This window comes from Mugil cephalus, chromosome 6 (genome assembly GCF_022458985.1).
Source record: "Mugil cephalus isolate CIBA_MC_2020 chromosome 6, CIBA_Mcephalus_1.1, whole genome shotgun sequence".
NCBI classification, from domain to species: domain Eukaryota; kingdom Metazoa; phylum Chordata; class Actinopteri; order Mugiliformes; family Mugilidae; genus Mugil; species Mugil cephalus.
Window position 1 is genome coordinate 22,543,346 of NC_061775.1, and position 14,806 is coordinate 22,558,151.

Consider the following 14,806-nt stretch of genomic DNA (forward strand, 5'->3'; position numbering starts at 1 on the left):
GGCTGACTGGGAGATCTTGGGCGACTCCCAAAACAATAGCACAACACCCTCAAAAGGGCTAAAACGATGAAGTCGCAACAGTGACCTCAAAGTAAAACCCGGCTTTATAGAAAATTAGCTTAAAGGTCACGTAATTAAAAGGCCACCGTGATTCTGAAGCATGTGGCACTGAAGTCAAGGTTTGCAAAGTGATAATTGCTGGTAAATAGCCCCCTCTTCTGGCAATTATTCAGTAATGCAGTAACTCATTAGTAGCTTTAACATTATTTTAAACAAACATATGTGCACACACTTTTGCAAAAAAAATAAAAATTCTGATCATGCAATATGTATTTTCCTGAAGGATAAACCAGGTAGATGATGAGACTGTCTGGACATGAGAGGACAAGAGGATAAGATAAGATGAACTCTGGAGTCACGCCATCAGTCCTGAAAGGACGGATCTAACTTGAAGGTCACCCACTCTCTGAAAACAAAGATAAAATGAATATGCTGTATACTCCCTTCAGTTTTATTGATATCAGAGTATAATTTTTTTTTCTTCCTCCTTACTTGTGACAGGACAATTTATTGTTTATCATTATTTTAGCTCAAGGGCATCTGATAAGAGGAAACTGTTTGAAAGAAGCACTGCCCGAGAAAAGCGGATTTGGTTTCACTGTATGTATCAGTTTACCATTGAAACTACTTTTATAAATAAAAAGAAAAAGCCAATTGTGAGAAAAACCTGTAACCAAAGTCCCAGCAGTATTGGCCTTTAATAACAACAATAAAAACAGTCCAGAAACCGTTGAGGTTTTTAAACCAAAAGCAAGCGCATACAGCAGTGGGGCCAGTTAACACATAGAAGTGAATACAACAACAACAAAAACTCTGGCTGGACAGAAGAAATAATCAAATTCCACTGAGGTCCACTCAGATACCACACTGTGTTAATGCATCCATGTGAATATAAAGGAGGAGAAACGGCTTGATGTGGTCCTTTTCATCAGCAGATAGTTGTACAACTTAACTTAAAATGTACTAACCAGCAAACGCTAAGGTCGGAGAAAAAAAAAGGAATTTTATTAAGAAATTAGTTTTAGTTAGGCGTCAAAAAAAAATTATACTTTAAACAAACAAAAAAATTGCCTCGAAAAAAAAAATACTCTCCCTGTTCCAGGCCGTCGACTCATACGGTGCCAAGAAGAAAAATAAGTACATTCGATCGATATCCCCGACTTCAACGGATGGCCTCTGACCGTGAAAACGTCTGTAGTCCAAAAGAAACCTTCAAGTTTTAAGTGAACAGCTGGTCCACCGTTATCGCATACGCTAGCTTTATTAGCATGTTAAAAAAAAAAAGACATGCATAAAACTAAGTATGACGCTGCTGAATAAAATTAACTTAAAAATGTCATTCAGTTTAAAATGGCCGTCTAGAGGGGTAAGGCCACTCCATGTGGGGATGGAAGGTCCATCGTATTGGTCCGTGTTGGTCCTTAAAGGGGCTTATTTGGCCATTTGCTTTGAAATCTTCTTAGGATGGTAAATGTAGAGGGCGAAATCAACCTGGAAGCGTCCAGGTCCAGCATGTTTGAGTCAGTAGGGGGTCCACGTCAGTAGTTCTTTGCAAGTTTTGCATTTTAAAAAACCGTTATTGAACTCCAGAAGTCAACCCGGAGTCCCAGCAGCCACTCTGCTGCCAGTCAGTCCGACTGGCAGATGGGCAGTTAGGGGCTCCCTGGAATACAGATGGCAAAGGTTGTGTTAGCTTATGTAACCAGCTGTCAGTGAAACGGGCCATCTGACAGACTCGGACAGACGGCCTCATGCGGTTCAGTCGTTGAGACGATAGTCACACAGCTCCTTGTAGATTCTCTTGCGGATGTGAGGCATGTCCTCCTGGCTGAACAGCAGGGGCTGCTTCACCGAGAGGCGACGGCAGTACTGGGAGACAGAAAGACAGGCAGCGGTGTAAAATAATCCACATGTCGTCACAGACAGGAGCTTTATTTCTGTGTTTTTTTCATTCTACAAATATGAGCTAATTAAATACACTGATCAGACATGTTTGACTCCAAACTAAGTGGAAGGGGAGGACGAGCCGCGGCGGATTTACTCAGTTGCAATCTGCTGTCTCACCACTAGGTGCCACTAAATCCTACACATTGGACCTTTAAAACTTTTGTGAGCACAAATATTGAATAATATAATCGATTCAAATACAAATCTAACTTTGGTCACTTAGACATTAATGATCCACGAGGGAAATTACTTTGTCACAGTAGTTTCGTTGCACATAAAAGTAAACACTCTTAAAAACCACAAGAAAGATCAAATAAAATAAGATTAGATTAAAATTTTAAAAAAGAGTATTATCTAGTAAAATAAAATGAACAATGTAATCAAAAAATTTACAGAATTAGCATTATGAACAAATATACAAAAGTAGTTGGCAAAGCAGTGTCCGAGGTGACGCGGTTGTTTGGCCAGTTGCATATTATTTATTATTTGTCACGTTTATTAAAGACAAACTTAAGTTCATATGAAATTGCTGTAACTCATAATTATTTCAATCATGCTCATACACTGATCAGGCATAACATTATGACCATCTTTCTAATATTGTGCCTCCAAACCAGTTGTGACTCATTAGAGAATGGACATGGGCCTTCTGAGGGCGTCCACTGGTGTCTGGTGACAGAATGTTGTTAGTGGAGGGGGGGGGCTTTGTGTCCTATGGCTTGAGGGGAGGGGCCTCTGTGGATCATCCCACAGATACTTGACCAGTTAGAGCCTTGTACTGTTGTTCCTAAAGCGTTTTTCAAGGAGTGTCATTGCTATGTGGTGGGGGTGTCTGGTCTGGTCTAGTTTGGCTGGGTGCTACATGTCTAAGTGACATCCACATGAATTACTGTCAGAAGGGAACAAAGAAGGGGAAAAGCAGGGACAGCATAAAATAATGTCTCACCTCAAGAACAAACACTCCACAGTCGCTGTCATTTCTCTGCTGAGGAATACCCTGAGGAAACACAGGTCACAGTCAAGCGGAGGAATAGATACACATATCTGTTGACACACTTTCAACTACATAATTAGTTTGACTTTGTCGGATGAAGGAAGAGGCAGCAACTGAAATATAGCTCGTAGAAATGAAGAGTGTTCCCCTTTCTGACTTTGCCAAAAAGCAAATGTGCCAGATGGCGTTTCCTGTGTTCAGGGCACGAGGTGAACACGGTACAATGATTAGAGCCAGGGCTCAGGGGTTACCTTGATGATGGTAATCTTCCACCCCTTCTGGAAAGCTATCTGTTTCTTCTCTCTTGCTTCAGACTGAAGGTACTTCATAATGTTCTGACGGGAGGCCAAAAACACAGACAGAGACAGAGTTAAAGGTCTAGCGGTGAATCCGCTGCGAAACCTGGAACACTTCCACGTTTTTTCCTCCGAGTTTATAACTCTCATCAAACTTTCTCAATAGCAGAAGATGTTCTCATCAAGAGACGTCGAGAGCGCGAGGAAAATTTAAACAGGAAGTACGACGGCTGCAGCTGCACCCGAACTTTCCTACACACAAAGCCTGAAATACAGAACTGTTCCATTTACAAAAGGTAACACAATAGCACCTTAAAATCTGCTTGTGCGAAATGCGGCAACATCCCACTTGATGGAATATCACGTCCTAGAGGCTGGTACCCAATCAGCTGAATGATTGTCTGACAGACCGGCGACTGATTGCGGATTTCAAGCTGAGCTTGTTCGCAAATAAATTTGCACAGTGGTCCAAATCATCCCCTTAATCACACTCAAACTCAAGATTTTGCTGCTTACGGCTATAATCTGACAGTGGCTGTTTATTTATGTATTACAATACACTATATAACTACACATTTTTTCATAACAGTTTTTTTTTTTTTTAATTCTGTCCCAGGCAGTGTTCATGAAACAAATCAACAAACATAATCTTCCAGAATTATTGTAATAAATAAAAATCTATTTGGTAGAAAAATATAATTCTTCTACTTTATTCTTGTTTAACACAGTCTTACGATTTAACAATTCAATTTCCAGCCTAAAAAAAGCACTTCAAATATTGATTCACTCATGTGGCGTCTCAGCAAGGCTTGATTGTCCGACAGTTTTGTCCCGCAGCGAAGGAACTGCGAGGAAAGAGTAAGGGGGGCGTCAGCATGCGCCGAGACACTCACATCCGTGGTGTGCCTGAAGACGATGCCCTGGCTGTCGTAGTAGCTGATGGTTTTGGTTGCCATGGTGACCGTGACGAGCGACCAGTGGATTTCTAGATGGATGGGAATGAGCAGGAGCCACTTGGAGAACAGGTCCACCTGAAGTCAGAACAAATTTATTCAGCCTTCACAAACTGATCAGAAACAGTCCATAGTCCATGACACGGAAAGCTCAAATACAAAAAAAAGCAACAGGGTTGACAGGTTCATCAAGCATTCCTGTTTGAAACCGGATCACTTTATGGCTTCCTTCACATGCAAGAACTCCCAGTTTTAGGTTTCAGTTCACTGAGACTCTGACCGTCTGTCGCTATAACGCTGAATTTAGATTCAGGTCACCAAGAGGGAAAATCAAACAAACTACACAGGCAGGTTGCACCAATCTGAATATGGTCTGATAAAGTGTATAAAGCCACAAATTAAAAAGTTGCACAAGTGTCTTACAACTATCAGTGTCAGATGCATTTACACGGGTGCTTGTGTTCTACAAATAATCCTAATAACAGCTGGGCTATTATTCAGACTCCAATCAGAACCGGTAGTGGTATAAACTTTTTGATACTTCATTCAGTGGGAAAACATTAACAGAATATATACGATCTTTCTGCACGTTGGCACCATAGACTGTAAAGGTTTTGCACACGTGGTGTAAACATCACACGACATGAGGAGTTTCTAGGAGGGACGGTAGCAAAAGGACGAGTTGATCAAATGAGTGATGAGAGATGAGAAAAGCCAGAACACAAAACCATATTTATCATCTCCCTCCACAGAATGAATGAATAAATGAATGAATGAATGAATTCCAGGTTGTCGGCCTCTAGTTTCTAGAAATATCATCTGTAGCGAGCAGCAAGTGATTCCGTGACAAACTTCATAATCCTTACTTTTTTAGTCCATCTCTTCACGCCATCGTAACCCTTGGCGACGAGCTGCTTGTGGAAAAAGCTGTTGAAAAAATGAACCTAAGAGAAAGGAATCCAAAACAACGTGAGTGTTATTTCCAAAAAATCCCCAAAATTAACCAATTCAGTCATTTTTATTAGATCATCATAAAGCGTAGAGGCACACACTGGTTTACCTTTTGTTCTGTTGCCTCCATAATAAGTTCCCCATACATGTTGATGATCTAAAGAGTAAACAGGAAAAAAACAACACAGATAAGAAGAAGTGAAGATATGATGAAAATATGGAATTTAGTTTTATTTCTTTTAATGTAACTACGGTGAGAACATGAACGGTCTTGTTGGTGTACCGGAGTGTAAAGAGAACCGTGACAGCAGTGACAGGGTTTCCGCGTGGCCGTGAACCCTCCTCGCCTCTCTTTACCTGGTCGTTGAGCCAGTTCTGCTCCTCCAGCGTGCCGAGGTCGTCCAGGCTCAGCGTGTGTTTATTGTACATGACCATGAAGCCTGCGACAGGGGCGGACGCTAGCCCCGCCCTGTACCGAGCCATCTCCCCTTTCACGTCCAGTCCACTGAGAGAAAGGAAACATTCAGGTAAACTTTAATATAGAGACCTCAACATTATTATGCCTGAAATGACATATGCCACCAAGCATCTGCTTTTTTCATGATGAATGTACACAGCAGTGCTTTTAACCTTTACCTGCGGGGTTTATGGTGCAGTTTATAGGTGCGACACAGCAAATCTCAGGGTTATTCACGAGTAAAGTCTTGTTTATTGTCTCTTCCACCATATGTTCATGAAACCACGGACATATGAAATACCGTTTTTCCTATCTCTATTTACCTACATATACACCGATCAGCCATAACATTAAAAACAAGGTATCAAGGTGTTGGTAGGCGGAGTTTGTTTAGGTGGATCATCCCACAGATACCTGATCAGTTTGAGGACCTAGTAAATTTGGAGGTCAGGTCAACACCTGGTGCTGTTCTTCTTTTTTGCTGCTGCTGCTGCTGCTGGGGATGTGTCTAAATAACATCCACGGGTCCAAAAGTTTCCCAACAGAGCAGTGAGATGTTATCTACTTCTCCTGTCAGTGGTCATAATGTTGTGGCTGATGTATATACCAACAAATCACACTCAATACAATCACAGCTACGATCACAGTACTTTCACTACTGCTACTACAATATATTATGACACAGGGTAAAACACAGAGTGTGATGGAAAACTAACCGAGATCTAATTGTAAAAATCTCCCTAAATTCCACAATTGATACTCAAAGGGTTGAATGTGTGAACTGACCTGTCACAGGTGTCAGCAATTCCTTTCTTCTTCAGATGGTCCAGGACATCAGTCTCACTGAGAGGAATGAAGCTTCCATATTTTATATAGAAACTCTCCAGAAAATCTAAAATAAAAAAGAAAAGTTATCATTAAGACAGCTTGGCTATATGAACCACTGGAGGAGAAATGCTGACCAATGCCAGCAGTGCTTCTTCATTATTTATTATTATTATTTTGATTGCACAGTGTTTCTGCTGCCCCTGAGCAATAAAGGCTGAACTAAATATGCTTATTGTTATGTTAATCTAACAAAGTTTTACAAGACAAATACAAAATGTGGAACCAAGCTGGTGCATACGTGATACTAAATACTGGGGATTTCAATTATTCCAAACAAACTAACTAATTAAACCATTTTTGTCTCAACAACATACACAAACTCCATGTGTATTAACATAACATGGAGGAGGATGAGACAGAAATGAATCCTCAGTGCTTCCTCTGAGTCTGTGTGGACATGTTTCATGTGACCACACAAAGAGGAGAATGAATGAATTGCTGGAACACATCTTACCGTGGATCATGTCAGTCAGCTGCTCATGTCTTTCATTATTCTGCTCCTTTCCATCCTTGTCCGTTTCTTCTGACTGACCTGACATTTCTTCTACATCATTTTTCTCCCAGGTGCCAGGCTGACAGTATAACCTGTGGTCTCTTAATGCCCAGTCGAACTGCTCGCTTTTCACTGTAATGGGGTCGTGGTTTGGAGAGGAAACCTTGGCTGGATGAGAACCGTCCACTTCCATATGGTCATGATCCACTGGTGTGGTGACGTTCCCGTTGTACAGCGTGATTGGTACAGAAACGTGGTCTGGACTGTCGTGGCTTTGGTCCACCTTCATCTCAGAGTCGAGATCATAGAGAGTTCCTGATCCTGACGAAGGACTCGGCAGCAGCGAGATGGACCTCGATCCATTTCCTGGTTCGGTCACAATCATGCTGTCCTCCTCGTCCAGGTCTCTGTCGGTGTCAAACAGGTCCACCGTGTCTCCGTTTCCAAATTTATGCGATCCAGCAACAGTCTGGTCTCTGTGGTGCATCTGTGCAGTCTGTATTTCCACCTGCCCCTCCGGCACCAACACTGGCTGAGCTAAGGTGTCTGTTTTAGAACCGAGAACGATGCTACCTCTACCTCCCCTTTTTATTTGAGCATTAACTCCCATTTTTGATGGGACCGTACTTCCCGTCGTTCCCCTCCCTCGACCTCTAACCGCCAGTGCTCCCCTGTCTGCCATTCCTGACAGTCTCATCTCCACATCCCTGCCACCTGCATCTCCTTTCTCCGTTGCGCTAGCAGCTCCCGGCGCCTCTGTCAACATGCCTTCCTTTTTCTGCACAACCTCTTTCTCAGGAACAAAACAGTTCGTTATTGGTCCACGTGGTGAGGAGGCAGTGACAGGCATACCGAGAGAGGTTTGTGACTGAGCGTCAGTCGCTGCCTCCTCTACTTCCTCTATAGTCAAATCAAAGCTTTTGATACACGTCAGCTGGTCCGCACTTCTTTTTGGGGTGTCCCCAAGGGCTCTACCAGAACCCCTACCTCTCCCTCTCCCCCTCGCCCTCCCTCGGCCCGACCCTCTGACATTGTGCCCGGTGCTGTTGGGTCCACAGCAGTCGCAGGCCTTAGGCGTCCTCTTCCTGCCTGACGTGCGGCCATTGGCGAGGCCCTGAGCGGGGGTCGGTGTCTGTGTGCAAGACTGAACTGACGCCGGGTTCGAGTGAACGTTTAGCGCTTTGGTCGGGGTTACACCGGGGTGCTCTGCATCGGCGGGCGTTGGCGTAGTGGGCCGAGTTAAATCTGATTCGGAAGCGAGGTCTCTGGTGATGGAGGTCTGGGCTAGGTCCTGTTCTGTACTACCTCCAGGTGGAGGCACTAGAAGAGGTGCTGTAGCGGGAACAGTTAAATGAGGCGATGCTGATTGTGTTGTTTTCATTGGGGAAGCAGAGCCACTGTGAACCATGACGTCCTCCTTTGGCTCTTCAACCCCATCCCCAACGCCCCCTCTCTGCTCTCAGGAACTCTCCCCTCGCCTCCTCTCTTCTGGTTTGCAAATATTACGACGTATCGGTCCGAAGTTTTTATCCTCTAGGTGGTCTTCTCTAAAGTACCCTTCCTGTGTAGAAAAACAGTCCTTCTCAAGTGACTGAAGACAGAAGACTAGAGCATGGCAGGATGCACACGTTCCTCAGAGAAAGGATGACATCGACATGGTTTCCTTGGTGGAGTGAGAAACAAAGAAAAGCATGAAAACAAGAACGGGGATTTGCAGTTCAAGTGCAACGCTGGCTTTTCCCGGACGTATCACAAACAGTTTCAAATCAAAAATGAGAACGCAGTCAAGGCGGCAAGTTCCTCAAATAATGACTGCACCCTAGATCAGGAAATCTTAAGTGAAACATCTCTACTGGAGATAGGATTTCAACACCGGCAGTTGATATGAAACCCACGCCCCCTTGTCCGCCTTGACAAGTGTCACTCTGAATGACTTAGCTAAAAGTGTGCATGCAAACCATAAAACATCTGAATACATAAACACCCCAGCCTTGACAATATTTTCCCGCTAAAAATAAATTAAGTAGAACCGACTTGTGCAAAACTATAAGGTCAAAATATGCGCTCATAGCCACTCTGACTTTTCCAATTCCTCTTTCTGATTGCAGCCATTTGTTGATAGAAACACTGAAGCATCCAACAGCGTTCAATTAAGAGGTGGTGCACTGTTCAAACTGGACTCATATGTTGTTTGAGTAACACACTTGGCACGCATATACCATCACCTGGCTGTCACTTTATGCAGCGCTTTGGTTTCCATTGAATAAACACTGGACGTGTCGCTTGGTGCAACAGCTAAAATTGGAAACTTAGCAGCGAGTTTTTAAGATTCATGCAAGATTTGAATGCCTCGTCCTAGGTTATTCCATTACCATATTTACCAGAGACTGCAAAAACTCCCACGTTCAATTAAGTTGCAAAGTTAATTGAAAACTACATCGCTGGCGGTGACCATCTCAGAGAAGTGGCATCGGGAAAATGGAGCATGCACACACGTCGTTCGCGAATATCGCGCAGCAGCATGTAAGCACAAACTCTTAGCACGACACCCCGCAAAGTTTGACATAAGTTAGTCATACCCAAAAGTTAGCTAGCTGCAACCGCGACACGGGCGAATAACACAAAGCATCGACAACACATATTTCCTCCATTTTCAGAAGGAAGTTCGAGGCGTCTAAAGACAAAGAACGGGCCTGCGGTCAGTGCTCTGACAAATACGGACTCAAACTGGCTCAAGTGATGGCAAAAGCGCCAAAGACGCACCAGAGTACGGTACCTTATGTGTGAACTAACAAACTGACTTTCGTCTGGCCACGATATGAAGAAACAACAATCCAGGCTGTCGTCGCTCGTTGATTGCGTCACGGCGTCGGGCTTCGGGCTTCAGCTTCGGCCGCGTCCGGAACCTCTCGGGAAGTGACGTTCAAATTAAATTTTCTGTCTTTTTATTTAAAAACATTGAGCTCTTTTTGTGGCATTACAGACGAAACAATATCACACTTATTTCGGGAATGTGCGTATATTCATACTCGAATTCATTCATACCTGAAATGACCTTAATATTTTTTTTGACTCTTCATTTAAATAAACTAAATATTCAGCATGTACTGTTTGGTTTGTCAGAAAATGAAAAAATAAGCCTGGGCAAAGTTTATGTAATCGACCTTCTCATTATTACTTATAATATAATTCATTATAGCCAAATTTCATATTCATCGTTCCATATTTGCCAACCAACGACCAAATATTATTGTTTTTAAAGCTAAACTGAAAAAGAAACAAGAAGTTTGTGTGAAAAATATACTATTGCATGGACCTTATTTAACCTCAAGCCCTGTTTTTCTATGTTTGTTTTTGGTCATTTGTTGTACATTTGTTTTATTTGTATTAGTTTTGTAACCGAATTTTATCCTGACCATTTTGCATTGTTGTACTTTTTATGCTATTTTGTAAATAATAATAAGAAAAAATAAAACTAATTCCAAGCATTAAACATGACGTTTGCCAAATCTGGACTTTAAAGAGACGTCGATAAAAATCTGCATCCCATTTTCTCTCTGGCTTAATTTTTAAACTTCAAAGCACTTTTATTTTACCATTTAAATAAAATTGTGCTGACATTGCAAATTTGAGTTTTTATTCCTGAAGAATGACACAACACACACTGTGTCTTGGTAAAAATTTAATTACAAAACGGAACTAAGACAGGAAAACAAAAAATAAATAAAACTAACAATCACAAAGTAAAGGGATAAACTACAAAAATATCAACAGTAAAAGGGTTACATGGAGAGAATATTAACATGGTTTTATGACCGTTGCTTCCAATCATTTTAAAGCAGTGATACCACAGATATTTCTATATTGACTGTGTGAAATTGTCACATATTATTAGCGAAACTGTGTCGTACGTTAATTCTTCAAACAGGCAGACAAATTCGATTAAAAAGGGTTTTAAACATATGGACAAAATATTAAAAAAATACAAAAATATTTGAGCTTACATCAAGACTTCTAGTCACACCCACTCACTTCAAAGATAACGCAGTAGATTGAAATGAACGCAGTCAGTCTGTTGTTATACATTACTATTTGTACATAAGGTCAGTGCTATATTATTCTCTACTAGCTTTATCAAAAAAAACAACAGGCATATAAAGTCTCTTTACAAGTGTCATTTGGCTCAAATGATTTAAGGTGATTAGACTCAACTACTAGACATGTACAGATGCAGTCATGCAAGAACTCTCATTTTTCACATACAGGTACAAGTTGGGAAATGATGAGATTTTAAGGAAACACAGGGATGTGATTTTCATTGCCAATACTCCAGTAGCCTACTCCTTAAACCGGAACCATGTGCATGTAGAGTTAACTTTCCATCTTGACTAAGGCTGTTACCCTCTTTCCATCAGAGTAAGTCGTAGTTGGAAATCAATTCCAAGGGACAAAAATAACACAATCAATTTCGTATGAGCACAATCTACTTCACAGGGAGGAGCTCTCTTTATTCTACATTTTTTTTTTTTGCACTTGAACTGCAATGAAACCATGCAACATAGTAGAAGAGAGTAGAAAAGTGGATGTTAGACTGGTAGAGATGACCGTGGTGCAGCAGACAGTGGCAGGTTTTGGTGATGAGGGTCTGGAAAAAAAGGTTTAGTTTTATTAAGTGGACATGAAGCAAACGTGGCAGTTTATATATTTTAAACAGATGAATATAAGCTATAAGCAGAACTACAGAAATGTGTTTTTAATTGAGTGTAACTACCTATCGAAGTGGCTTGTCAATAGCTGGAGTGTGTATGGTCTTGGAGACGGCCGCCGCACCGCTGCCCCCTGCTGTTAACAGCTGGAGCTGCAGCTGGTAAACACTGTCAGGCTGGAGACGGTGAACTGTCACTGACCTCTGGGACTGTGGAGGAAGAAAATAAGTTCACAGACACACATGCAAACATTATTTTCACCGCAGAGCAAATACAATTTGTAATGTGAAATCTAGATTTCTGCATCTACTCTAGCCCTTTCATGCATGAATTATGAGAACCTTAGTCAAGCTTTTTTTGTGTTTTTATTCCTCTTTAGCTATATAAAAAATTATGCAATTGAATTTTTTTTTCAGGAACCAATTCTTCATGAAGTTACAAAATTGTCCACTCACATGATTAATTACAAATTTCTCCTAGTATAAAATGTATATCCAGAATCTTTAACAATTATACTAATTCTTACATGTTACTCGATGCCAGCGTTGTTTTTTTTGTTTTGTTTTTTAGCAGGTGCCCTGTTATTGAACTATTTACACAAAATTCCCGAGGTACTTGGCATTTCTGGCTCTCGGCCATCTTGATTTTGAGTAAATTGAATTGGTGGAAGTGTATGCAGTGATGCACAAGCGTCCACTGTGTTGGTTGATATGCACTTACAACACCAAAAACCATACATATGCAAAAATAACCAGCTGTTTGAATATAGTCCAATATAGTCACCACTATGCATTAAACGGCTAGTCGAAATACTCTTCTAAAGCTGCTAACTTTATGCAACATTATACAAACATGACTATTGTGTTTTTTTAAAATAATAACAATAACAATAATAATTGATACTGCTATGTTCCTGCTGTTTGACCCATACATTTCTTCACACAGTAGTGTGTACAGTTGGAGCAGGGGGCTGCAGCCTCAGGTAGTAGGCAATGCTACCATATTGTCCTTTTTTACTGGTTTCATTAGATTTTTATGAATAAACCTGTTGTAGGCCTTCCAGCTTCCTCACAACACACAGCTGTCACCGTGAAACATTTTATTTCTGTGCCTCACCGGTGCGATTGTCTGCGTCTGGGAGATGAGCGTCTCCTCTTGTGCGTCTGTTGTCTTGGTAAGGTCAGACTGCAGCGTCCAGGTGAACTGGAACCCAGCGACAGCCGCCGGGTCCAAGGCATGCTGGGACATCCTCCAGCGAAACGTAGTCAGCAACGTGCCATTGACTTGTTCAAAGTCTGCAGTTAGTCGTTCTGGACGCAGTACCACCTTTCTGCCTGCCAGGAGGCGCTCTGTCACAACCAAAGGAACAACATTTTTCTCCACGTATCACAGACGGTACAGCTTGTGTAAATAATTTCTAATCAGGTTTGTGGTGACACTTATTAAAAGTCCATTAAACTAGAGAATTGTACATATAACAAAGGGCTTTTCAGCAAAATGACTTAAAATTTGTATCCTGCATTGTGTTTCAGTGTGTGTGTTAAGGTGCATTCAGGGTCTTTTGCAGTGAGAATATAAGAACTACTCTAAGTATTATTTCAGCAAAAAGGAGTTACAGGATCAATACACGGTGCGTTTACATCTGTGATTAGTTACTCATACCCTCAGTGTTGCAGGGCAAAGCTTTGCCTCCTCTGACCCTGATGGAGGAGCAAGTCGGGGTCGTAACCCAGGCAACAGCCTCTGACCCAGGGTCAGCCTTCATTGCCACGGCGACCCGGTACTTGCAGGCAAACAGCAAGCCCGTAATGGTGTGATGAGTGCCCTGCAGAGAGAGAAAATTAAGTCAAGTCGTGGATAAGGAAAGTGTTTAAAGACACATTACGTGTATTGTAAACTGTACACGACCGGTTGTTAAAACAAACCTATAACAAGGTCCCTTAAAATACACACATTACCTCTCCTTTTTGTCTCAACACCTGTCTCGTATAAGCAGCTTGTTAGCTCCAACCTAAAATAAACAGCACACTTTGGCAGCTTTGCGGGTTTGGCAGCTTTTAATGGCGAGAAATGTTGTAACTGTTTAAAAAAGCTCAAACTTCAATGAACAGAAATTCATGTTCTGTGACCTCAGCAAATTGCACACAGCACTTTCATATTCATCACACCACTCCGTCTGTAATCACTGTGGACAAGACGTTTCCACTGGGATAACTCTGGCTAAAGATCTAATTTAGGTGAGTTGGAGGTGATGTAATGAGCAACAACGTGTGCAGAATAAAGACCAGTTCATCTTTTGAAATGTTTTTTTTTTTTCTCTCCCGCTGCAGTAATTTGGACTTAGAACAGTTTTATTTTATATATTGTTATAATGTCAATTTTAATAAGATTTGTCTATGTTAGTTTTGGCTACATATTTAATGCCTAGCGGTCATTGCTGAGGCGATACTGCAAAGAACTTTACCACAAGCTCCTTTTTTACCTTTACATTAAACAGTGAATGCAAACCGTTCTTTAAGAAACTAAATATAACACACGGTGTCACACACAGACACAGAGATGTGACAGAGACAGAAAGACGAAGGTAACAAAGAGGATGGAAGCATTCTGATCTCTAATGCACGCATACAAACCATCTTTACAAAACCCAGCCAGCGTACCTGCACTGTTGCGGTTCTCTCTGTGCTTGTAGCATTAGAACTGCAAGTGTATGGACGCCACCTCAGAGTGTACGGACCAGGATGTCTCTGTCTGGCTGTAATCAAAATAAAAAGAGGGATCAGACACACAATTCATAACATGCAGTTGTTTTTTATAAGTGCAGAGATGGCTTATGTGGTTTGAAACCTGAGAAAAATATGTCATGGTGGTATACACCGATCAGGCATAACATTATGACCCCCTTCCTAATATTGTGTTGGTCTCCCATGTGCCAATAAACCAGTTGTGACTTATAAGAGAATGGACATGGACTTTCTGAGGGTGTCCTGTGGTGTCTGGCAACAGAATGTTGTCATCCCACAGATACTTGATGAGTTTGGGATCTAGTTTTTAGTCGTTC

General features: G+C 41.6%; 2 protein-coding genes across 3 annotated transcripts in view; both read right to left on the minus strand.

The window, feature by feature from the left end:
* Nucleotides 1-739: 739 nt before the first annotated feature.
* Nucleotides 740-9,936, minus strand: LOC125009915. The gene is made up of 10 exons (XM_047588164.1): nt 9,816-9,936; nt 7,001-8,702; nt 6,445-6,550; nt 5,559-5,706; nt 5,311-5,358; nt 5,117-5,194; nt 4,191-4,328; nt 3,253-3,336; nt 2,954-3,004; nt 740-1,929 (listed from the first exon to the last, which is right to left on the minus strand). Exons 2-10 carry the CDS (start codon nt 8,445-8,447, stop codon nt 1,819-1,821), a joined length of 2,211 nt encoding a protein of 736 aa, XP_047444120.1. The 5' UTR covers nt 8,448-8,702; nt 9,816-9,936; the 3' UTR covers nt 740-1,818.
* A 772-nt stretch (nt 9,937-10,708) lies between these two features.
* Nucleotides 10,709-14,806, minus strand: part of anos1b (anosmin 1b) — a 43,907-nt gene continuing 39,809 nt past the window's right edge. For both annotated transcript variants that reach the window (XM_047586252.1, XM_047586251.1), the window contains exons 11-15: nt 14,406-14,500; nt 13,408-13,570; nt 12,862-13,094; nt 11,811-11,954; nt 10,709-11,684 (exon numbers count right to left, since the gene is read on the minus strand). In XM_047586252.1, coding sequence (XP_047442208.1) covers nt 11,811-11,954; nt 12,862-13,094; nt 13,408-13,570; nt 14,406-14,500 — 635 coding nt within the window. In that variant the 3' untranslated portion in view covers nt 10,709-11,684. The remainder of the gene's footprint in view (nt 11,685-11,810; nt 11,955-12,861; nt 13,095-13,407; nt 13,571-14,405; nt 14,501-14,806) is intronic.

What these genes read in the sequence shown, in the direction of transcription:
- LOC125009915 (XM_047588164.1), bottom strand. Translation starts at nt 8,447, where the DNA reads ATGGTTCACAGTGGCTCTGCTTCCCCAATGAAAACAACACAATCAGCA. An exon ending in TGAAGAGATGGACTAAAAAA is followed by an intron (nt 4,329 to 5,116) that starts GTAAGGATTATG and finishes TTCTGACTTCAG; the next exon opens with GTGGACCTGTTCTCCAAGTG. An exon ending in GGAAGATTACCATCATCAAG is followed by an intron (nt 3,005 to 3,252) that starts GTAACCCCTGAG and finishes GTGTTTCCTCAG; the next exon opens with GGTATTCCTCAGCAGAGAAA.